This window comes from Poeciliopsis prolifica, unplaced genomic scaffold, assembly GCF_027474105.1.
Source record: "Poeciliopsis prolifica strain line A6 unplaced genomic scaffold, Auburn_PproV2 SCAFFOLD021, whole genome shotgun sequence".
In the NCBI taxonomy this organism is placed as follows: Eukaryota; Metazoa; Chordata; class Actinopteri; order Cyprinodontiformes; family Poeciliidae; genus Poeciliopsis; species Poeciliopsis prolifica.
Window position 1 is genome coordinate 394,697 of NW_026562396.1, and position 24,762 is coordinate 419,458.

The 24,762-nt window shown below is 39.7% G+C and overlaps 1 protein-coding gene across 10 annotated transcripts in view; it reads left to right on the top strand.

Annotated features, from left to right (window-relative positions):
- The window catches only part of tjp1a (tight junction protein 1a), a 97,057-nt gene extending 73,260 nt beyond the window's left edge, over positions 1 to 23,797 (top strand). For 2 of the 10 annotated variants that reach the window (XM_055044722.1, XM_055044725.1), the window contains exons 10-31: positions 3,196 to 3,335; positions 3,590 to 3,695; positions 3,907 to 4,057; positions 5,222 to 5,330; positions 5,432 to 5,651; positions 6,355 to 6,539; positions 6,738 to 6,833; positions 7,452 to 7,478; positions 9,866 to 9,948; positions 10,179 to 10,389; positions 11,856 to 11,956; positions 12,044 to 12,394; positions 13,223 to 13,468; positions 14,544 to 15,365; positions 15,476 to 15,558; positions 16,282 to 16,458; positions 16,879 to 16,985; positions 17,099 to 17,343; positions 17,624 to 17,778; positions 17,862 to 18,082; positions 18,838 to 18,981; positions 22,022 to 23,796. In XM_055044722.1, coding sequence (XP_054900697.1) covers positions 3,196 to 3,335; positions 3,590 to 3,695; positions 3,907 to 4,057; positions 5,222 to 5,330; positions 5,432 to 5,651; positions 6,355 to 6,539; positions 6,738 to 6,833; positions 7,452 to 7,478; positions 9,866 to 9,948; positions 10,179 to 10,389; positions 11,856 to 11,956; positions 12,044 to 12,394; positions 13,223 to 13,468; positions 14,544 to 15,365; positions 15,476 to 15,558; positions 16,282 to 16,458; positions 16,879 to 16,985; positions 17,099 to 17,343; positions 17,624 to 17,778; positions 17,862 to 18,082; positions 18,838 to 18,981; positions 22,022 to 22,116 — 4,075 coding nt within the window. In that variant the 3' untranslated portion in view covers positions 22,117 to 23,796. Of the gene's footprint in view, positions 1 to 3,195; positions 3,336 to 3,589; positions 3,696 to 3,906; positions 4,058 to 5,221; positions 5,331 to 5,431; positions 5,652 to 6,354; positions 6,540 to 6,737; positions 6,834 to 7,451; positions 7,479 to 9,865; positions 9,949 to 10,178; positions 10,390 to 11,855; positions 11,957 to 12,043; positions 12,395 to 13,222; positions 13,469 to 14,543; positions 15,366 to 15,475; positions 15,559 to 16,281; positions 16,459 to 16,878; positions 16,986 to 17,098; positions 17,344 to 17,623; positions 17,779 to 17,861; positions 18,083 to 18,837; positions 18,982 to 22,021 lie in introns of all 10 variants that reach the window. The other 8 variants (XM_055044716.1, XM_055044721.1, XM_055044718.1 and 5 more) reach the window with 8 other exon arrangements.
- The last annotated feature ends 965 nt before the right edge of the window (positions 23,798 to 24,762 follow it).

The window sequence follows — 24,762 nt, forward strand, 5'->3', positions numbered from 1 at the left end:
CTTAGATTACCAGAGATCTGTCCTAGAAAACAAGTTGTTCATACAAATTTTTGCATATTGGTCTTTTCCAAACTTTGCCAAGAAGATTTTTTTGATAAGTACAGGAACATTGGAAAGTATCCAAGTCAGCTGTATTTCATCCTCCTTGGATTGACATTAGGTCATAGAATTACCTCCATTTATATGCTTTTAAGTGTAATGGATCTCAAGTCACTTGAATTAACAAAAGTAGCAAATAATAAATTTACTGGAAATATTTGTCAGGCTGGTAACAGTTGAGACAAAGCAGGAAAAATAGCATTGTAAAAATGTGTAAACTTAAGTAATAAAATAAATACCTAAACAGAATTTAAAATGTGTTTGGATTAAAATTGTATGCAATAATTTTGAGGCTTCTGAGAAAAATTATTATTTTTTTTTTTTTATGAAACTCGAGTTAAGAAAGAAATGTTTGTTTTTAATCAATCTCTCTTCATGTCTTTAAGTACGTTAGATCTGTCTTGATTTTCACTTGTCAAGAAACAGCTACAGGACAATTGCAACAGTGGCATCAATAATAGTCTAATCAATAATTAAAAACGTGAATCAAGGCTGGATAAGGACCAAAGTTTGTTCCTGAAACTATGTGCAGTGGAAACAGATTGTAAACTCATTGTAAGGGAAAATTGTCATCATGTCACCATGCTCTCCATAAAAATAATAAATACAAACGGTGCTGGATTCTGCACCGGAAGTGCATCTCTTAGTGTTTTACCGCCCTTAAAAAAAACAACTTGAATAAATTTGAACTTTATTACTCAGTTTTCTTTTATACGTGCTGTTAAGTCATGTAGAAACTTGACCTTGTTTTTTTGGTCCAATTTTAGTGTTTTCCTAATTATAATATGGATGTGAATATGAATAAATGGATGCCTGCTGATTGGAAAAACAACAAGGAAATCTGTTGTAGCTCAGTGATTTTAATGAAGAAAATGAATTAATGCTAGCTCCAGCTCTGTCTTTATGGTTGTCCTTTGCAATGTGAGCTCATATCTGGACAGTAATGCATATGTACAAGCTGCATCATTTTTTATTTTAATGCATCCCATTAAAGCTGAAGTTGTCTTTTTAGTTTGAGCCTGTGATCCTGGTTACTCGTACAGGGATAAACACACAAAATACGAACACTCACACTCTGAAACATCTGCTGCTTTAGCAAGATGTCAGGTCAGTACGTTGCTGCTTGTTAAACTGGCTTTTTAGCTGCTAGTCCGTTATGTCATTTTGAGTAGATTAACCTTCAGTGCAGCCATTTTATTCGGTGCTATGTTGTGGTTTTAATGTAAAATTAGAACACTGCCGCTCAGATTCAGAATGGAGAATATATGTCCGTTTATTTTGAGCTTTTTGCACAGCATAATCTTGATTGTTTTCATGAACAAACTTTTGTAATTTGATGCCAAGTTTTGAGATCTTTGTTCCTATTTGGTGACAATAGTATTTTGCTGTCACTAGAAAGATTGAAAAGAATGTTGTTGCTATTTTCCTGTTAAGGGGAGTGGGTTAAAAGAATTTGACATACTTCCCACAGTGCTTTGCCCCATCCCGGGTGGCTGGACAAATCTGATTGGCTGCAAGGCTTTGGGGAATTCTTTTCACCAAGATGAAAAACTGCTCCTGTTTTTTCCTAAATATGTCGTTAAAAACGTTCTCATCCAGTGTTTATCAGGGAACCCTTCCTGTGCTGCTTTTAAAAGGAATTAGGATAAAAGTTTTCTGTAAGGCATCATGGTTCAACTTAAAGATGCACACCTGTAAGTAGCGTTTTATTGTGTAGTTTTTAATCATTATTATCTTGCTAATGTCCCTCTTTACGTTTTGGAAGGCTGTTTAGTTCGTGTCACTTGTGCTGTCAGTTCTGTAAAGCATGGACCTGGTTTTACACTCATTCATCTTTTTTTTTTTACTTTTTCCATCTTGTTTGATCTGTTCTGGATGTACCAATGCTGTGGAAATGTGCAAGCGAGGGGACGGAACAGAGGCTTCTGTCAAACAGCGTTTGTCAACATAGCGCCTTTTTTTAGCAGCGTTCTGCTGCAAAAAGCTGAACATTCGGGCCACTCTGCTTTTCTCTCTTTTTGTCCTATTGTGTTTTCTCTGCCCTTCCTCTCCTCACTCTGTTTTGATTCATGTTTTTTGGCACACAGGGATGCACGCACACACACAGAGCTCGAGCTCTGCTGTGTTTGCTCAGGATGCATCGCTCTTTAACCTTTCTTCCTCCTCAACATTCCTCCTCTCTGCATCGATGTTTATTTGTAAAACCGCATTGTAGTGAGGAATCCAGGGCAACTACTGGTGGAAGGTGTGAAGGCTGCAGACGGTCATTTACGTGTAAATGAATGGACTGTTCCATGTTTGTCTCGGTGCGCCGTGTCATGTTATATTTGTGACAAAGTGCTTGTGGTCTGCATACACTTTCTTTGAAACTGCAGGAGGAAAATAAGTTTGAACAGGCTTAAGGAATGGTGTGTAGTTTTGTGCTGGTTTCATGGCCTGCACCTTCATTCTTGTTCAACGGCTTTTGAATACAACTCGAGTACTGTGGCGGCAGGGAGTCATGTGATCAGATTGGCTTTCAAGCATTGTCTTAAGCTGCATAGTTTTTCTATCACATAATCTTCTGAACTCACACACGTTTGTTTATTTAGCAACTTTTCTCAGATGCCTGGAGTGTAGTGAAAAGTGTCAGTTTTATGGTAGGAGTCTCCGTCTTCGTACTTTAAATGTTTCTACTGAGAATTACTTTTTAGTCTGCAATTTTGAATGTAGTTATACATTTATTTATTTTCCTAAAAAGCAATAAATAATACATCTTAATTACTTAAAATGGTGTTGAATGTGTGAATTGCCTTTTTCTTTTCCATCAAGTTGCACATCCTTCTTTTAATTACTTATTGTGTTTTCTTTCAGCCACTCCCCGCCCCCCCCGTAATGTGTCCTCTGACGTAGTCCTTGTACTGTGCAGTTTCCTTTTTGGTTTGTTTTTTCTTCCTGCCAGTGTCTTTACAGGACAAAGCTGCCAAACAAAGAGCTCATTTGTACACACACCAAAAAAACTGAGCCTCCAACTTTTCACCAAACAGATCGGTATAAACTGGTCTTCGTTGCTATTATAAGTACTCAAAACATTGAAATGGTTGTGTTTTGTTTCAGCTATCGGAGTCGAGAGGAGGACCGCATCTCCAAACCAGGAGGCATGTCCACTCCGGTCAAAATCTTTGATGATGGTGTGTTGTCTCAGGGCAGCGACCAGGCCAGCTCCAGCAATGACAAACAGTTACCTCCGCTGCCTGGTAAAGAAACAACTTGCTGTCAAATGGCTGTGTTTTTGTTTTTGTTTTTTTTTACTTTGTTCATACCTGAAATAAAATTTAAGTGTTTTTTTTTTGTTTGTTTTTCAGACATCACAAGTTAATCTCTCAAATATTTACAACTTGTGTCAACACATGTCCTTATCCTTTACACCATCATTATTTCATGCTCCTGGCCTGGCATGTCGCAGCTGTTGCAGTGCACTAACTACTCCCTATGTTTGCATTTGCTGCAGAACCAAAGCCAGTTTATGCACAGCCTGGTCAGCCAGATGTAGACCTGCCTGTCAGCCCCTCTGATGCACCGGTGCCCAGCGCCGCTCACGACGAAAGCATCCTCAGGTAAACCATCCCACTGTTTCTCAAGTCATTGAACACATCTGTGCAGTAGCAACATGAAGTTCATGCCAAATTGAGCGCACAAATTGTTCACATCAGGAATACTATCCTGAAAGTGGTCTGGATCACTTAGAAGGGTTGTTTTGAAATCCCTTTATTTACTGACCTTTTTGTTCTTTTTTTTTTTCTTCTCCCTCCTGTTTTTTTCCTGCAGGCCAAGTATGAAGTTGGTCAAATTCAAGAAGGGAGAGAGTGTTGGGCTGCGGTTAGCAGGGGGGAACGACGTGGGAATATTTGTGGCAGGCGTTTTAGAGGATAGTCCAGCTGCCAAGGAGGGGTTGGAGGAGGGGGACCAAATTCTCAGGGTATGCTACACTACCTTCTCTTCAGCTCTTGTTTTCTATCTATGGTCATTCAAGAACAACTTGCACTTGTTGCAGAACAAAGTTGTTGCACAACTGAATTTTTGCACAAACATTTGACTATTTTTTTCAGAGTTTGCATGTATGTGATGGGTGTCTCAGTGAGGGAAATGCTGCAAATGAAGCAGACATCTGGTCTGAAACATAAGTTTCAGCAACTAATGTTGACATCAGAGTTTTTCGAAGTTGCAACCACTCCCATCGTTCTCCCCCAAACCCACATGGCTTCAATGGAAAGAGCGTCTGGTGTTGGTGTCAAAAAATAGACAACACATTGCTTCACACTGAGTTTTATTTTAACAAGTGGTGAAACTATGTTGTTCACAGCCACAGTAGATCTTCTTTGTAAAAAAGATCTTGGGAATAAAGAAACAATGTATGTGTGAGTTTATGAGTCATTCCCTTGATCGGTCTCCTGTCAAAACCTCCCGTTGTTCCCAGAATGAGGACACAATAGAGGTCGTTCTTTCACTTCTGACCTCAGAACAGTTGACAGCCTGTTCAGCTGAACACTAGTTTAACTCTGTTGATGGGATGACGGCAGCGTTCTTCATGTCACTGCAGCACTCATTCTGTGACATGTTTCTTTAGACCTGCTTTGAAGCTAACTAACAGCATCAATTTTCCAAATCTTTATGAAGAAGATTCCTACTGTAGGCTGCAGCCCTTATTTTGTGCCTCTGCGCTCCGCCGACTGTACAAACACATCTCTGAGACTTCCAGGACATTGTTTTCCCTCCTTAGGTGGTTTCCCTTTGGTCGCGGTGTGCTAGAGGAGATAAAGACGTCAAGCCCTACTGTTTCTGGGAAGGATAAAAGTGTCTTTTTGAGGTTCACTGACCCAGTCCATGTGTTTCTGATTCCCCTGCTGCCCCTCAAGCAGAGTCAATAAACAGAACTTATTGTGTTTAGTGCAGCAGTAGGAGGCCATGACAGAAGGCTGCTTGGTTATTAGAGGAATTTTCTGTTGTGCTCCTGATGGGACCATTTCACATAACAAAATGCAAAAAATGGAAAACGGCAACAGAGCACATTCGAGTCCCAACACCTTAAACATGGCTCTCTTGTTGTAGCAGCAGAAAATCCAAGCTTTTTCTGTGTTTATAGGTCAACAATGTGGACTTCGCCAACATCATCCGAGAAGAGGCAGTTCTGTTTCTGTTGGATCTCCCAAGAGGAGACATGGTTACCATTCTGGCACAGAAGAAAAAAGATGGTACATTTAAACTATTGGTTTTAGTGTGATGAACACACAAAAAGAGCCAAAACAACATGTGGCATCAGCAGTGGTAATGTTGTTTCCTCATCTCCTTTCAGTGTATAGGAAGATTGTGGAGTCGGACGTCGGTGACTCCTTCTACATTCGGACACATTTCGAGTATGAAAAGGAATCTCCGTACGGCCTGAGCTTTAACAAGGGCGAGGTTTTCCGTGTGGTAGATACGCTCTACAATGGCAAGTTGGGTTCCTGGCTCGCTATCCGCATTGGGAAGAATCACCAGGAAGTGGAAAGAGGCATCATTCCCAACAAGAACAGGTAAAAAAAAAAGAAAAAGGGTTGGTGCTCATTGTCTATTACAACTGCCCAGCTTGTTTTGCAACTTAATCAACAGACAGAAATAAAGGAACATGCTTGTAAATCTAAGACTATTAGGAAAATAAAATAGGTGGAGATCATTTCTGACCTATCTATCCAAATTCATCTTGTTTAAATGAATTTGTGTTAAAGCTTCCTAAACTGGGAGATTTCATTGTATGAAATTTGTCTGTGGGACAAACATTGTGGCAGAATTATTTTTTTATCACTGACATCCAATTTACTGAACTATATTGTATTCCATCTTAAACTATTAAAATGAGAAAATTATTAAGACTTTTTATGTAAACTTGTTTATGTTTACTCTGATTATTTTGATACTGTTGATCGGTTTACCTCTTGTCCCTGTTGATAATAGTTATTGATCTACTTGCACTAATTTCATCAAGTAATTTAAAGAAAAAATACTTTGTGAGCATATTTATTTGTATTTAAATTAGCAAGGAAAGGCAACACTGTCTGTAAGGTTTATTGTTTCTTTAGTTTAATCTTCATTTATGAGCTTGGCAAACATTTTATGACCTAGCATTTTAAATTTGCACATAATAATCAGTCTGAACGGCCTTCATTTTACCAAGGCTTTTTAAAGCTGTTTTTTTTATCCCATTTTTGACTATCATAACCTAATGTGTTTCTTTTTCAGGGCGGAGCAGCTATCTAGTGTGCAGTACACCCTTCCTAAAACTCCAGGGGGCGACAGAGCGGACTTCTGGAGGTTCAGAGGGTTACGAAGTTCCAAGAGGAATTTGCGGAAAAGCCGGGAGGACCTGTCGGCTCAGCCAGTTCAGACCAAGTTCCCAGCCTACGAGAGGGTTGTGCTGAGGGAAGGTAAGGTTTCCAAACCCACAGTCAGTGCGGTATCAGATTTAAAGCTTCTGCATATTATTATGTCCTTTATTAAACTCAAATACAACATAATGGGTCATAAAAACAGTAAGTTTCAGAAGGAAGTGCTTGGTTTGCTCATATAGACAGATCTTCACTGAAATGTTTTCTCCCCGTTAATTTGGTGTTGTGGGATCACAGCTGGATTCCTGAGGCCAGTGGTTATCTTTGGGCCGATCGCAGATGTGGCCAGAGAGAAACTGGCCAGGGAGGAGCCGGACATTTTTGAACTGGCAAGTAAGTAATAAAGCGAGATTTGTATAATCTTCACTTTATGTGTTGCGTCCTGGAATGTCTCTAGGACAGACACCGCACACTTAACTTACCCATTAAACACCACTGATATGAAGAAATAATAAATATGAGCCCCATTTATTTTCAAGAGAGAGGAAGTTGAACAAAGGTGGAAGTAACTTTTGATTTGTATATTTCATTATGTTCTTACAAGCTAATGTATATGCAATTAGAGAGCTTTTTTTCTGAGAGCCAGAAAATGATTAAACCTTTAAAATTCATCAGACTCATTGTTTGAATGGCATGCTTTCTTTTTAGAACTAGAAGTTTCTTCTTTAGCGGATCGCTATTCACATAATGTCAAAATGTCTTTAGTCCCACTTTGTTCTCAGCGTGAGTGTTTGTTCGATTCTCAGCAGAACTGAATATCCTTTTTAATTTCAGTCCTCATCCACCTCTTCTCACCTCTCCAAATTAGAAGCAGCTCAAAAATGTGGTTTTCGTTCTCACACTCAACGGAGCCGCGCTCATATTCAGCCCACTCCCACCCAAGTGTTTCCATTCATTAATGTTTATTTGCACAACTCCAGTGATGTTTACGTAACTGTATTTTCTTTTCAGAAACACAGCAACAACAAGGAGGGGAAAGTATGTCACATAGTGCATCAAGTATATCTATCTATATATATATATTTGTTTTATTTGAATCAGTGAATGAGCAATAATCTATATGAACAAGTGGCTGTTTAAACAACAGCCACTGCTTTGTTAATGCATAGAGGGGAATAGCACTTAATTTAATATATGTGTGAATTTTCCACCATCCTTTATAAAACCATAAAACTAACACGTGATTTGGCAAATGTTTCATCATACTGACACACAGCTAGCTTTCCACAGACGCCGAGACAGATTGGAGATGCTTGTTTGAAGAAAATCAAGTTATGAAATTGGATTTCCCTCCAAACTGGACTGTAAAAACGAATGCAAATCAATTTAGGTTTCAAAGAAAACTTGCATGACTTTCCCTTTTGAAGACTTTTGGCACTATGTCCGCACTGATAAACAAGCACTCTGTCTGTGGGGATTGTGCATGTGTTGGATTTAATGAAAATGTGACGTAAAAAGTGAACCGCTTTTCTATGCTCCCCCTAGCTGTTGTTGCTGGTGTGTCAGTGTGACCGCTTCACTCGTTCTTGGTGAAAATGAATTAAAATAGTCAATCTGAACGTAGATGTCAGCCAAGCATTAAATTCAGTGGTATTCCCCTCATTAATATGGACTTTACGGTGAAAGATGAGAACAGTGAGGCTGCATGTCGAGCTGTGCAACATAAGATGCTTCAGAGACAAGAAATCATAAACACCCCATCTTGGCCAGCTAAATCATCCAACTAATACACAGTAAACAGGTTTTCTGAGACTAAAAACAATGGTTTTCATGTTTGTCGGGACTTTTTCTTATTTATTTGCTGACAAAAGACAAAGCACTTTATTGTTTATAGTAAGAAAGATTTTAAATAATATAGTTTGCTCTTTCATTTAGTAATTTTCACCTTAGGTTAGAATGAACAGATGCAATATTCTTAGGATAAAAAAGTATCTTTAATAATCATGAATGCAGAGTGGAATTATGTTTTAAGCACAACTTCTGGTAAAGTGTAGCATTTCTCAAAATGTCACAGTTTTATTTTATAGTTTCTTTCTCTGTCGATATGTAGATTGGTAGATTTAGGCCAGATCAACTCACATCTATCTTTTTTCAACAGCTGGTTCTCTTGTCTTAGCCCTTTTGAAGAGTATCAAAGAGAAAGCACGTCATATTTATGTGACATAGCTTACTAAACTGTAGATTACAGTGTCCAGCCACTAGGATTAACATAAAGTTTACGATAAAAAGTTGCTTCTGCTAAACATATTTTTAGCATGTCTGGATTTCTAGTAATAGCAAGAGCAGTTACGTTACTGGCTGATCTTACTCTTGCCTCTGAATAATGAGACTCTGATTAAAGGTAACAGTCTTATTGTGAGGTTTTACACGTCGTCAGCAGGGGTGCCATTAAGTGTGTAAGATGCTATAAACAGTATGAGAAAAAAAAGTCTTCTGGGACCCAGACATTTTTTTTTTCTTTCTGCTATTTTTGGGAGAAAGTTTGGACTACTGAACAAAACTTGCTAGTTTGAAGCTTTGTGAATATGCTCCCAGATTTAAAGACAAACACTACTAAATTATTTGTTTGCCTGAAAGTGTCCTGTCACTTTAAGGTGCTGATGGGAAAACAAGTCTCTCTTGTCATCATCAAAAAAACTTTATATTTTGTAAAACATTAAGCAGTAATAATATTAGAGCCAGTCTCTGAAAAAAGGACTGCATATGCTTGAACCTCTGTGTGCATGGCTATATTTATTTGCACTTTGCTAGACATAATTCTTGGGATATTTTAGAAACGTTTGCAGTTCTTAGATCCCTTCACAAGTAGAGCTTATCCTCGTGTTTGAATCCTTACTTTACCGTACATCCCAGTGTGATGACTCCCCTAATGTTTTTTTTACCTTGTGTTTTTGGTCAGGAAAGTATTTCTTATCTTTGTTGAAAATATAAACTCCTCTTCACATGCCTGCTGAAAATCCCCAAGATTTAAAATGGCACCGTGGTCTCATTAATCCCAAATGACCCTCCTGCTCTTGAATGTGCATATTTAACATCAACAAGCCACATGTAACTCATTTCCCTGCACTATAATCTACACTGCTACATGCACTTGCACACACATATTTAATAATCACCAAATTTCATTCCCTAATCCCTCCAAAAATACTTCACGTCCGCTGCATGAATTGGCTGCTATCTTTATTTTTGGTATGAAATATCTAGATGTTCCCATGAACGTACACTTGTCCTCTCCTATTCTGTGAATATCGTTGCACTTTAAACCGCTCTGTTTATGGGAGTTGACAACTGCACGCTACAAAAATGTCAAATTGGGGCACGGGCTGTGCTTATTGTTTTGTAACGGCCCGTTTCGTCTCCGGCAGGGAGCGAACCGAGGGACGCAGGAACCAACCAGAAAAGCTCGGGCATCATTCGCCTGCATACCATCAAGCAGATCATTGATAAAGTGAGTAAAACTACACAAACAGGAAAGATGAAGATGTTCCCCTTTCTTCTAGGTATGTTTTAATATGAAGTGAAACGTAATAGTATTTTAATAGCTCAATGCTGCCCTCTGCTGGTAAAAGCCCACTCAACTAAATCCAGTGCAACAGCCTTGCTTTACCTTTATTTTGCTCAACAATTGTTGAATATATTTGCAGTCAAAGTGATAAATTCTGTTTTCTGCACCTGAAGGACAAGCATGCGGTGCTGGACATCACCCCCAACGCTGTGGACCGTCTGAACTACGCTCAGTGGTATCCCATTGTAGTGTTTCTAAACCCAGACACCAAACAGGGGGTCAAGAACATGAGAACACGGCTCTGCCCCGATTCCAGAAAGAGTGCCAGAAAGCTTTTTGATCGAGCTCTCAAGTTACGGAAGAACAACCACCACCTCTTCACCAGTGAGTCCACCCACGGTTTGAACAGCACGAATCTCCCATGTTTTGTAGCTTGTTTCATTGCTGCCCTTTAAGGGAATATTTGCCAACCTCACCGGTTAGACAGTAACATTCGCTCGCGGGGTAGAGTATAAAGCCTTACCTGACCTAGTAAACTGTTAGCAATGGAAATAAGGGCTTATGGCACAGTCATGTTTTATTCATGCAGACGATTGCATATTTGGCTGAGTTGAAGAAAAACATTAATGACACTTAGGGAGCAGCAGGCCTCATTTGAAACCCGCTTAAAACTGCAGTACTGGATAATTTCACTATAATGAATTCAAAGTTCCCCATTTAGTTCCTTGATTACAGACTAGTTTTGCCGTATGATAAAACTTCCATATGTGCAGCTCCTTGACTCCTGCGTTATACTGAGGGACAAATCTTATTATGAATAAATGTTGTCTTAGACATCGTTCGTAGTTATTATACGTAAAACCATTAGGGATCCTTACAATTGTAGAAATATGTTTTTAGCAATTAATGCCTTGTAAAAGGATTCACACCCCTTGAACTGTTCTCTTTTTGTTCTGTCAAAACAAAAATAGTATTAGGACATTATGTGAAAGAATTAATCACTTAACCTGCCAGACAAAGTAGCACATAACTGACATGAAAGGAAAGATGTTGCATTGTTTTAGTGTTTCTTTTTTTTTACTTTTTTATTTTACAAATAAAATTAGACAAGTGTAGTGCCCATTTTATTATAATTCTTGCCTCTATCATCATCGAATAAAGTGACATTTATTCTGAGAAAATAGCTTAAACTCAGTCCAAATGAACTCAGAGTGTAATTTTCAAGTACTTCGACAGACTGTCAATTAGATTTAGGTCCGGACTTTGACTGGGCCACTCTAACATTTGAATATCCTTTGATTTGTATTATTTTCTGTGAAGCACTGACTGATTGTACATGATTGTTGCACTGCTGGAATGAGAATATTTGACTCACTTTAAAGCCTTTTGTAGTTATAAATGCACTTTTTAAGCCTTTTTTTTTTACAGAGGGAGTCGGGGTGATGTGCCGTTTCAGTTTTTGGACACAGTAGCAAACTATGTAATACATTTTCATCTCGTTTGACCAGAGCACCATGTTTGCTCTGGTTTTTGCAAATTGTGAAAAACAATCTTTCTCCTTTTTGCACTTCCATTAAATGACAATTACATTGTAAATGGATTATTCCATCCGAACTGTGGATCTCTTCAACTCCTCTAGAGTAGGCACATTCTTTTTCCTCCACTTCACAATTATGTGCTGCTTTGTGTCATAAAAAAAAAGTCCCCTAGTAAATTAATTGATGTAAGTGGTTGCAGTGTGAACAATGTGAGAAAGCTCAAATGGTAACATGTTCACAAGTCACTTAATGTACCTGATTAATATTAAAGTTTAAACTGGAGCGATGTCATGTTTTGTCTTTGCCTGTCAGCAACCATTAATCTGAACAACATGAATGACGGTTGGTTTGGAGCCCTGAAAGAAATAATCCAGCAGCAGCAGAACCAGCTGGTGTGGGTGTCAGAAGGAAAGGTAAGTCATGGTCAAACGCATCAAACCACATTTTGAAGGTGATATTTATGTTTCTCAGCCGCTTTGTTTGATATCCAATTTCCTCAGGCTGATGGGGCAACCGATGATGACCTAGACCTCCATGATGACCGCCTCTCCTACCTGTCAGCACCGGGCAGTGAGTATTCCATGTACAGCACCGACAGCCGGCACACCTCCGACTACGAGGATACGGACACGGAGGGTGGGGCCTACACCGACCAGGAGTTGGACGAGACGCTGAACGACGACGTGGGTCTGCCCGCCGAGCCGGCCATCACACGCTCTTCAGAGCCCGTCCGTGAGGAGCCACCGGTCATCCAGGAGCCCCCTGGCTACGTGGCCTACTCTCACTCGGCGCAGCCGGACCCGCTGAACCGCATCGATCCGGCTGGGTTCAAAGCCCCAGTGCCGCAGCAGGTAGCGTTTCTGAGAGCTGTACGTCTCCCCTGTTGTCTGGAGGACGTGGTTTGCGTTAGAAGGGTTTTCTGGAGGCGCTATTGAACACACTCTCCCCTCTGCAGTTACTCTGTGTGCTATTATGAAACAATATTATGAAACTGATACGGGGGAAATATATATTGTGATTATATACAGAAACATTATATACATATAAATATTTATTACACTATTTATTTTCCCTATTTGCGTCTTTGATGTTCTTTAGCGTGGATTTTTTTATTTCCTTTTGCAAATAAGAACTTCCAGTTCTGTTGTTGTGAATTGTTGTATCACTATGGGCTGTCTCAGCTGTCTGACTGTTGCTCATGTCACCGGGACAGAAAAATCATGTCTTTATTTTAAAAAGTGTGTGTACCAGTAATCACCAATGTGCACTTTGTTCTATCTATGACACCAGAAAGTATTATGTGCATGACGGAAATACCAGTGTTACCTCACTGTACTTGTGAAATGTATTAAATAATATTCAGTTGACAGGTGTATATCTAAAATAGAAACGTTTTGTCATCTAAATGATGTGTTGATGATCACGAAAAGGGGAAAATATTTACTTATTATACACATATTTATTATATATTATATATATATTTAAATATGTATTGTAACCACAGAATTAAAATCGAGTTAGTATCCTTTAACGATGAAACGTTGTCCTGCTCCTGATTCCTAACCTTTTAGATGTGGAGCTGAGGATTGTAAAGGGGGCTGAAATGCTAGTAGCATTTATTGAAACTGCACCGTAGTGTGTCAGCGCGTGTTATTAAACATTTCTGAACCACTTCACAGAAAGCAGAGGCCACGCCTAGCATCTCCAGGCAGCCTGAGCCCCTGGCTGAGGCAGTGCCCCCTGCTGTCGACGTTACTGTAAAAACTGTAGGGGCTCTGAGCCTTGATGAGGTTCCTGCAGCTCCTTACAGCAAGCCGAGCCCCAGCCAAGAGGCTGGCTCGCTTAGGAGGCCCACCCCTGAGCTAGCACCTCAGAGCGTCACCCCAGAGCCTCTACAGTCTGGATTGGCTGGTCCAGAACCAAAGGTATCCACCTGACCGCCGCTGGACGCTTGGCGAACCTGGCTCGGCTCTACTCGGCTCGGTCTGACTTCCTGTGTTGCTGCTGCCTGTCTGCCCGCCTCCTGCTTCTCTCTATCGCTCTGTCTTTTCTGCCCTGCATGTCAGCTGATCAAAGTGCTGCCCAGAAGAGACAAAAGATGCGTGTGCGTGTGAGTGTGCAAGAGTGGAAGCCGGTAAACAACAGTAGGCCTTGGAGCTGGTGGCTTTTTTAATTTGCCTACATGTTGACAGGCAGTGGAAACTCTGCAGCTCTCACTGTTGCTTATCCTCTTTGCATGGCTGCAACATGTTCGCCATATTCTGTGTTAACTCAATCTTCTTGCTATGTTTATCAATGCAGACTAAATTATTATTTCCTTGTAAAAGTAGCCATACACTTTCCAACAAGTATGTTTTCAGCTGCTTTATCCGATCCGGATGGACAGTTTATGGCTATTTAATCAAAATAAAAATTGTCTTTTTATTTATTTATTTATTTATTTCTTAGATTCAGTTTATTCGAGTATTTGCTTGAATGTATACATGTTAATGTGGATATTTTACTTTTGAACTGCATCAAGACAGTGGGCAATTTTTCTTTTTTGACATTTCTCCATGTGTTGAGATTAAACGACCAAAACGTGCTTAGTCACCAAACATTTGTTCTCTTTGTCGAGGAACACGTTAACAGCAGAGACTTTGTGTCACTTTTGTTTAGAAAGAAAAGTTGGTCCCATTGTTTTTTTGAAGTTTTTTAAAATATGTGGTTGTCTTTCTTAAATTATTTTTGATAAGTTGACGTTACAGACTTTGTCATGTTTTTGCAACCTTCTTCTCTACTGCAATTTCCATATGGTCTGAAAAGTATTCTGACTAGTAACACCTCCCTTTCAGTGTCTCTATTTCAGGTCTTTCCCCTTCCTGTTTCTTCTTCTGTAATTTCATGGACTTTCACTTGTTCATCCTTGAACAGTTTTTTTTTTTTTTACATAGTGCCTAACATTGGTCAAGCCCGTGTATGCGGGTTCTCAAACGTTTTCTTTTTGTATCTGTTTGGTAGATGTTGCAGAAGGATCCGTACGGCATGGAAAACACGGGGAGAATCACTAACAGCATGAAGGCTGTCAATTACAACCCTCCGCAGCCGTACCACCCTGACCAGCAGTCGTACCGGGATTACGACCACCCGCCGAATCGCTATGACGTCAGCAGCGTGGCCGGGACTTACCCGGAGTTGCAGTACAGAAACAACGACCACATCCCGCTCTATGAGAACAGCGTGCCTCCGTACGACCAGCAGCAGTGGAATCCCTACGGCCAGCCGCCCTCTGCTGCCAACTCCCAGGGTTACGACCTCCGGCTGCGTTACAGTGATGGCCCCGATGCACAGTACACCCCACCTCTACGCTACGATGAGCCACCACCACAGCAGGGATTCGATGTGCGACCTCGCTACGGCAAACCTCCAGGTCCGGGCCCGGTTCATTACGACGACCTCCCGCCACCTCCTCAAGGATCTGACCTCGGCTACGACCAGGATTCCCACCTGGGGTATCCCTCAGCCAGCCGATCCCCTGACCTCGCCCCCCAACGACCCTCCTATAACCAAGGACCCAGCCTGCAGCCAAAAGGCTACAAACCTCAGCACTACGACCCGACTCCAGCAAACTCTGTAGCCAGCCTTACGCCTCCTCCTAAAGCGGAGACACACTCGCCTTCCCCTGTGGAAGCTGCTAAACCCGCACCTTCCAGAGACGAGCCGCAGGAAGAAGACCCTGCCATGCGGCCCCAGTCGGTCCTCACCAGGGTCAAGATGTTTGAGAACAAACGGTCTGTGTCTGTGGACCGCGCCAGAGATGCAGGGGAATCCACTGGAAACAGGGTATGGAGTTTCTTTAATGTGTCTGAACTTGTTCAATAACTTTTAACTTATGATTCTGAGACATCTGGACTTGTTGAACAAATGAGACGATGTTTGTTTTAATTCTTTAGGCAGCTGATTTACCCCTGAAAGCAGGTGGTGTGATCCCTAAAGCAAATTCTCTGAGCAACTTGGATCAAGATAAGAACTTTAGGTAAGTCTGTAGATAATTTAACATGCATAGAATTAAAAATCTCTAATATTGCAGCTTCCATGTTCCCTTTAACATATCCCCTACTCCTGGAGTGTTTAACCTTGTGCTTCACATTAAACGTCTTCATAGTGGAACAATGGATGGGCATTTAGTGAATTATTTTAAGATCGTTGTAAAAATCATTTTATCATAAGAATTTAGATTCATCATCACAATAATTTGATTGAGTTTATTTATGTAGTGCCACTTCACAATTGCAAAATTAAATAAGTCAATTCAATCATACATACATTCTAATTGATCATATCAAACAGTATGGAAAGCTCATATGATAATTTAAGATAGTTTAAAACATTTCTGAGGAAACCCAGCAGTTTGCATCGAGTCAAAAACCTGCTTTGTCATAATTGCTGTTTTTGCTGTCATCTCCACTCTTTTATGGGAGCATCAATAAATTTGAAAATATGATTAAATGTAGTTATTATGTACAGGTTAGTAATAAAAATGATGCAGCCGGTGTCCCAAAGCAGCCCATTTAAAAGTATTAATATATTTTAAGAGCCGCATTTGTGGAGATGTGATATGCTTACCAAAAGACTGCAAATAATTTAACAAATATATATTTTTTATTGACACTGTTATCATTATAACGATAAATATCATGAGATGGGGGAATAAAATTATAAGTTTATATCGCCCAACCCTATGTTGAACCAACTCCAGAGCTCCAGAGTCCCAGAGGCTGCAGCCCAAGGCAGCCGATGACATTGTCCGCTCTAACCATTACGATCCTGATGAGGACGAGGATTACTACAGGAAGCAGCTGTCCTACTTTGACAGACTTCAGACCGGCCCTAACAAACCCCAGCCACAAGCACAAACAACTCACAGCTTCCCCAGGTGATCCTCAGTCCCACTGATATTTCCATGCGCTTTGGACATGATGTTTGTGGAGTGGCTTTATGTTTAGTGCAAAAGATAACACCACATTTAACCCGCACGCATTAACGCTGCCTTTCGTCCTTTGCAACAGATTCGAAATTAGTTTTTTTTTTACTCTGTTGTCTCTGTATTTGTTTTCTAACATGACTGGCTTAGATCAGAGTTAGACGTAGAAGAAGATGAAACACTTAACTCCCCACACAGAGAATATGAATAAATGAGAAGTGTCTCAAAACACACTGTGCATGCCAACTAAACCTTGTTCCAGATTTCATTTTCCCATTGCATGACATAGTGGTGATGCCTCTGCTTCTTCCTCATTCCCTGACACGGTATTTCTCCTTTCAAGCTAAACTTTTCCTCTTTGTCATATTACAGGACTGAGTCCATAGATAAACCGAGTCCACTGGAGAAAAAGTATGAACCGGTTCCTCAGGTGACCCCTTCTCTGCCACCAGCCACACTGCCTAAACCGTCAGCTGAAGGTTAATGCATCTCTCATTTTATCACAAAAGGCAGAAACTTGCATACATACATAGATCTCGAAGTCTTGGTCTTTTTTTTCTTTCTTTACTGACTTTGCATGCGTCTCCCACAGTTAAGCCTCCAGCTCGAGAAAACACTGTCCAGAGCAACTTCCTGCCTCAGAAGAGTTTCCCCGAAAAGACTCCAGTTAACGGCACAAGCGAGCAGCCTCCAAAGACGACGGGGGCGCCATCTAGCTTTAACCGCTTCGTTCCCAAGCCCTTCACCACCTCAGCCAAACCTTTCGCACGGATGTTCGACAGTCCGAAATTCAACCACAATCTTCTGTCCAACGATAAACCTGAGATTGCGCCAAAGGTAATCTCATTTTATGATATAAATTGGTTCACTTCTAAATTTAGAGCATAGAAGAATGTAATGAGTTAATTGCTGCTTTTCTTTATTCCCAAAGTTTTTTGTGTTAAGTTGATTTGTGGTTTGTTATACCGACATATCAACTCATTGGAATGGAGGAAATTGCACTTGCTTGTTTATATTAATGTAAATTTTCTTGTTTCATCTAGACTATATTTCATTAGTAAATGAAAATAAAGTTTCCATATTAGTGTTTCTGACTGGAATGATTTATTTGGCTCAGGGTCCAACCTCCACCGCAGTAAAGCCTCAGATCCCCCCACAGCCTCAGAACGCGGACCATGACAGCGGCGTGGACACCTTCACACGCACTGTGGATAACCGCCCCAAACACCAGCAGAATAACATCAACGCCGTTCCCAAGGCCATCCCAGTGAGGTAACAGAACCACTCTGAGTCCAAATAAAACAAAAGCCATTTTCTTGAGAGAGTGAGTCACGGTGAATGTGTCTGCCTCCCAGCCCGAGCGCCCTCGAAGACGACGAGGATGAAGACGAGGGTCACACTGTGGTCGCCACCGCTCGTGGTATCTTCAACAGTAACGGCGGCGTCCTGAGCTCCATCGAAACAGGTGTCAGCATCATTATCCCACAGGGCGCCATCCCCGACGGAGTGGAGCAGGAGATCTACTTCAAGGTCTGCCGAGACAACAGCATCCTGCCGCCGCTCGACAAGGAGAAAGGTAACTCATCTAGGAGGAGGACGACGTTGCGACACTTCTCCTTATTGTCTTAAGTGTTCGCCATTTTGACAAGATGTGCACAGGTGTTTGTCTCATCAGTCGGTGATTATATTGTTGCATCTGATTTAATTTAGAAATGGGTAGAAAAATAGTGATGTTGAAAACAGACTGTGTATCATTATTTTTCCAGTGTTCCGTATTTAGATCTAGAAAATGATAGGAACAACATCCATGTTCTGGTATTTTGTCTCTTTATAGATGCATTTCCTACATGTAAACAAATATGCAGTGATGGCATAGCTACTTTGAAAAAGTAACTTTAATTGTATTACTGATTACTCCTTTAAAAAGTAACTTAGTTAGATTAAAAGTAATTTTTTTAGTTACTTTCAGCACCTGCTAACAACAACGCTCCTCCACCTGTGAAAATTACATTGATCTTTGCAATAACTTGCAATAACTTAATTGCAAGTTATTTTATAATAGTAACATCAACAACGTGTCTTCACTTCTATGGTTGAACTGAAGGGGAAATTGTTTCATGGTTACAACAGTACATAGAAAAACTTTATACTTTTGGCTTGGATTTGATTGTTCCACTATTGTCTGGATTTTATTCATATACCATACATTTCTTACATAAACATTAATACAAATTATTCATATAAAAAAATAATTTATGATCAGATATTATTCAAAGTTGACAGTTTACTGTGTAACTGAGTGCACAACAATTCTGTGTTTTGTGTTTACAGGAGAGACTTTGCTCAGCCCTCTGGTGATGTGTGGACCTCACGGCCTCAAGTTCTTGAAGCCTGTGGAGCTGCGCTTACCTCACTGTGCGTCAATGACCCCTGATGGTTGGTCTTTTGCTCTAAAATCCTCCGACTCCTCGTCGGGTATGCTTTGCTCTCTCTGCTCTTCCGGGGTCGTTTGGGCTGGCTGTGTGACAAATTCACTTGTTAAATCAGCATTTTTTTTCCCTGGCCTTGGTTCTTCATTTATTTAATCCAAAATCAAACATTTAAGAGTTTCCAAATGTTTAATCGAGAAGAATCAATCTAGGGGGAAAAAAATTCTGCCTTTTTCACAAATGATTTCTTTGGGTTCATTTCATTTTCATTATTTATGCTGATAAACTCACGCACACAATTTCATTTGCTGTATCACTGGTTTCCGTTCCAAGCTTTATTACTTTAACCAATGCAGGATTTCTCTCTTGGTTTCTTTTCCAGCATATTAACTTTTATCTCATTTTACCTAACTTGCATGCACTGGATGCTTGGCTGCACGATATTAAGTTTCATCAGAACGGACTGTAACGCATGCTTCTCGGCTCAGTAGGATTTTTCTCACATAGCCACCCAAATCCTGACCTGAAGAACAAACAGCTCTGGATCTGCTGCAGATCTGCTGGAATCTGGGACATCGTCATAACCAATAAAACCTGTCATTCCACAGAAACTCCAAAGATAAACAAAGATATCTTGCTTTCATGCCGAGGTGCTCGTCTCTAAATTTAGAGCTCCTGTCTTCCAAAGAGTTATTTTTGACTCTGAGTTTTAGACAGGAGAAAATATACTTTTATAGCCAGTTTTTGTTGTCTCCCCTTCGTGTAAGCGTAAGTCTTAAAACTGGATCAGGAAATGTCAAAAAAAGCAAACTAAATTCATCTCGACAGCAGGGGAAAGGTCTGGATCCAAGTAGAGTTTTAAAACAGATGTTTAGCAGCCGCATATCTGAGTGTTCATGATTAAAATATTAACATTTCATTAACGTATTTGGTCGAAGGGATATGAAAATTCAGTGATGGAATAAAATAAATAAATAAATAAAAATCTAGCATTGCGGTTGATAAATGCCTGATTGAAACGTAAACAGAGTCAATTTACAATCTTGGGTGTTTGGTGCAATAAAACAAATGTATATCCACATATTTATACTGGGAAATGTTTCTCCCTCTCATCTGTTTAATTTTGCCCAGAAATCAGAAAGTCCTTCCTCTTTTCAGAACCTTGTCCTTCCCACAAACTATCTTCAAAACCAGCAGTGATTTATTCAGTGGTCAGGATTAGCTGCTAATTAGCCTCATTTTAGAGATGAGACATAGGGCTCTGATAGAAATGTCAGCTCACTTTGTCGTCCTGCAGAATTGGGGGAGGATTATTGGGGCTGCATTGTAATCCCCTTATTGTACAGCAAGCCTACTCTCAGGACTACTTCTGTCCCCTTCTGAGGTTTTTCTTCTCATTTTGCTTCTTTGCTTTCTCCTTTTACTCTTTTATTCAAGTCTGGCGTTCTCCTTTCATCTCTACTTCTCTTGCCCACAGTGGTCTCACTGTGGTTACTTTATACTTAAAGTCTGAACCAGTGTGATACAGTTTAGCTCCATAAGTGCCTCATTAATGAGCAGTTTGGGTTTGAGAGTAACAGTAAGTTGACCAAACACACTACTGTCTCATTTTAAGGTCTGTGAGTGCACCTTGTGAGCACCTTAACATCAAATATTTGAGTAAAGTCTTTAGAAGCTATTTCTATATGCTGTTTGTATCTCGTGCTCATCATTATCCCACTATGTGATGCTTAACATGTTTGTTTCTCTTTCACAATGTTCTAGGTTAGTAGTTCTGTGCCTTTCTAAACTATGTAGCTCTTCAAAAGGTGTTTAGCTATCCTAATACAATACATATAAAAGTTGCTTTAAGGTTCCACAAATTGCATATGCAAATCAAAACATTCTTTTTCACAGTTCCTGTTAAAACTGCAAAGTCAGCCGTACGAGCCCACAGTAGTCCAGGAGGTCCCTCTCATGAATTTATGACCCAAAAACCAACAATGTGCAAGTTGGCAGCATCTACATCTGTTTGACAATGCTGAACCATAAATAAATGTTTAGCTCTATTTCCAATGTCTAAATTGGTTATGTAAAAACTACCACAAGAGGAAGCTCATGTAGCATGAGATATGGAAACACTTTTTTGTTTTATGCTGCTTTAATTAAACATCACAACATTGAATTGAGTCATAGTGCTTCGGTAATTGCACAGTTTTGTTTTTTTTGTTTTTTTTTTAAACCAGTCAGATGTTTTTATGTTAATAAAAACCTAAATTTTCACGTGACACATTTAGGGTATATAAAATTAACAACATTTAGAAAATCAGACTTATATTGCTGGTTGTTTTTGCATACTATCCTCTCACAGTTAGTTATGATAGATATTCAAGGAGTTAAGAATGAGGCGCTGAGCGTTATGTGGTTGAACAAAAAAGAAATCTAACAAAGCCGGAGGCAGCTGCTGAACAGGCGGCTCTGATCTGTCTGATCCATCATACGTGTTCAGAACAGATAAAGGCAGTCTTAAAGTGCTACTGGACTTTTAATGTAAATATATTGTTTAAATTCAGGGAAGTCTTTAGATTCAAGTGACTTGACAACTAGTGGAAGAGCTCCATCCTAAGTATTTATATAAATACATTCAGAGTAATAAGATCAAGTTGATTTAAGCTCCAGGTAAGCTTCATAGTATTGTCACATTCTGAGGCTTTTCTGCACTGACCTGGTTCTGCATCCCTTCATCATTGATTGGAACCTTTCTTTTAGCACAGACCTCCATGTTTATAGTCGCTCTCGTGCTTAGTCTTCACAGTGACTAGATTTTAATTCACAGTCAACAAGAGGTCGGAGACCTTCAATAAAAAAATCCTGAACAGCTTTTACTGGCCTCTGGTGGCACTGCACTTGGAAGCAGGCCACAAATCTCCACAGTTATGTGACTTGCAACGGATGTGATCGCATTTTGCATTCAGTGTTGCTTATAAAGATATTGTTTTTTTGGGGTTTTTTTATGTATACATTTCTGACTATGCACTGGAGCTGGAGATTAATGCAAACAGCAGTTATTACCGCTCATCGACGCATCCCATTTATTTTCTCTGCAGGTGACCCTAAAAGCTGGCAGAACAAGTCTCTCCCCGGAGACCCCAACTACCTAGTGGGAGCCAACTGCGTTTCTGTGCTCATTGACCACTTTTAAGAAGGGACGAATGGAATGCTGAATGTGGGGGAAAGTGAAGGAGACGGACTCGAATTAGAAGACACACACACTGCACATGCACTACCGCTGCAGTCCGAGCGTACAAACACAGCGGAGTATGAAGGAGAGCCGGTCAGTGCTGTTTACCACACCCAGATGAAGGCAAGACTGAAAATCTGACCTCAGTTTGAAGTTTGGATGTGGAGTAAAACCCTCTGATGCATATCTGAAATATCAACAATAAATATAAAGTGGAGTTTATTCATGTATCTGTATGGGTGGCTTTCAAAGCAGCATACATGCTTCAGAAAATTGTCAATATATGTAGGCTATAGATGCATACAGTATGTGAAGAAGTATCAAAAGGAGTTGTTGAAACTGTATTTCGGAGTTCATTTCCAAGTTTATATTTCAGTTCAGAGGACAGAATATGAAGACTTAGACAGGTTGAGGTAACTTTATTGAAAGTTTGAGATATGTAGGGACGCTTGTAGGATTCCATTGAAGGAAACGATGATAAACCGAAGCAGCACACTTTAAAGACACCTTCACTCCTTCCTTTGTTCTTCCTTTTCCTGTTATATCCTGTAGCTTCCTGCCTTTTGCCCCCACCTTCCTGAGCCCTTGGTCTTCTCCTTCCAACCTGAGGGAAATCTATGCATGTCCTTTACTCAGGTTTTGTAACTTTCCTCAGTTCCTACCTGACATTTTTTTCCTCTTCCTTCCTGGCTACTCTTGCACTCATACACACAAATAAGCAGTGATGCCTTATCTGCAGATTATTCACTTTTCATAAAGAGAAAACATAACTTATGATAAATTATGGTATCTAGTTGTCTTTGCCATTCTTTTGTGAACCCACTGTATAAATAAACTTGGGTTTATCACACAATAACAGTTGGCAAAAAGATAACAAATGTAAGCTCTTCTTTTATCTGCTATGCATTACTGAAAAGGACAGATAAGAAGTGGCTGTAAATAAATCTAGCGTATTGCCTTGTTTCTTTTCTTTGTACATGAACTTTTTGTATGTCTTTCTTCTTTTTTTTTGTATAAAACTTAGAGAAAACATATTAAAAAGCAGAAGAAAGTGAACAAGTTTTCTTTTTATTCTGGATATACCCTTAAGCCTTTGAACTGTAACCAACAATAATACATTGAACCTTTTTCTACCAATATACTGACAATGTTGTGGACATGGAAAAAGTACTTTTTACTGATTGGAGGATCTCATAAGTACTTGAACTATAAGACATTGAAACGTGCTCTGATGGTGTCCCCCTCACTGATTTGTGATACTGGATGCTATATTGTGTGCCCTTAAATGTATTTTTCTACTAATAGACAATATAATATGTACGGCACACCAATACAGTTTTATTTTTAGTATAACACAGCTTTAACTACATATTAGCTCTTCACGTGTGGCTGACTTTTTTTTTTTTTCTTCACCTCTTCGACACACTTTTACCACTGTATTAATAAATAAAATCATTTTTAAAATAAAGTCCATGGAAGGTGTGTTTATATCCCCACATTGACATTTTTTTAAATACCTTGTTTTATTTTGATATTACTGCAGTGTGAATTTATTCTAGTTATTTCATTTGATTTATTGGGATTCCATGCTTTTAATAGATCTAATGCATTGAGAATAAAAGAACAGGTCTTAAAGCTAAATGTCTCATCTATTGTTGTAAAATAAAGCCTTCACCCTAATGCTCACTTTTGCAATGTGTATAAACAGGTTAATTAAACTTAAGGCATTTATTTTTACTATTCTCTCAGCTCTGCACTACCTCAGATTATGGCTAGATGGTGCAGGAAACCTATAAATTTAATGCACAAGGTCATAGACAATGAGGTGTTTCAGCAATGGATTAGATTAAGGATATAAAAATTTAGATCATTTTACAGACGCAAAGTTCTATGATCTAGAACATTCCCTTATACTGAGAAAACTACCTCTAATTTCTTATTAGAAATGGGCAAGAGCTGTGATTCATAATATAACAATGACCTGTTAACAATCAAAGAATACATGATCTATTGGTGCATCTCAAGTTGAATCGCAAAGTTAATTCATTTCAGTAATTCAGTTTAAAAGTGACCCTGAAAACCCCAAACTCCATTTACCTGAGTAATAGATCGCACCAAAATATCAAAAAAATATGTATCTGACTAAAAATACTTCATTATACCTTCTGTCCCTAATAGGTATTTAATCTTAGCATGCCAGAAGGTGGTTTTTTTCCGAGCTGTACAAACACGCGCTCACTTCAATTTCTCGCCTGCGGGTCATCGATGGGAGAAGTGCAGTGCGCCAGTTGGTGTTCGAATCATGGCAGTAAACCAGCTGAGCGAGCCTGGCCATTGCCTTTGTCTGCCTCTTGGTAAATTGGCAATTGGGTGAAATTTCAAACCTCAACATGGTCCACAATCAAACAAGCGGCTGATTTTTTACCAGACTACACCTCAGCCAGGAAACGGTGACAAACTGCACTTTTGTTTTTCCCCAGATAGATTGAGTAAATTGAATGCAGATTAGCTAATTGATGATGACTAGTTAATTGATGCCAGTCGCCTACATCGCATTAGGCTAACTAGAATACTAATGGGTTTTTTTTTCACCTTTATTCGGAGATG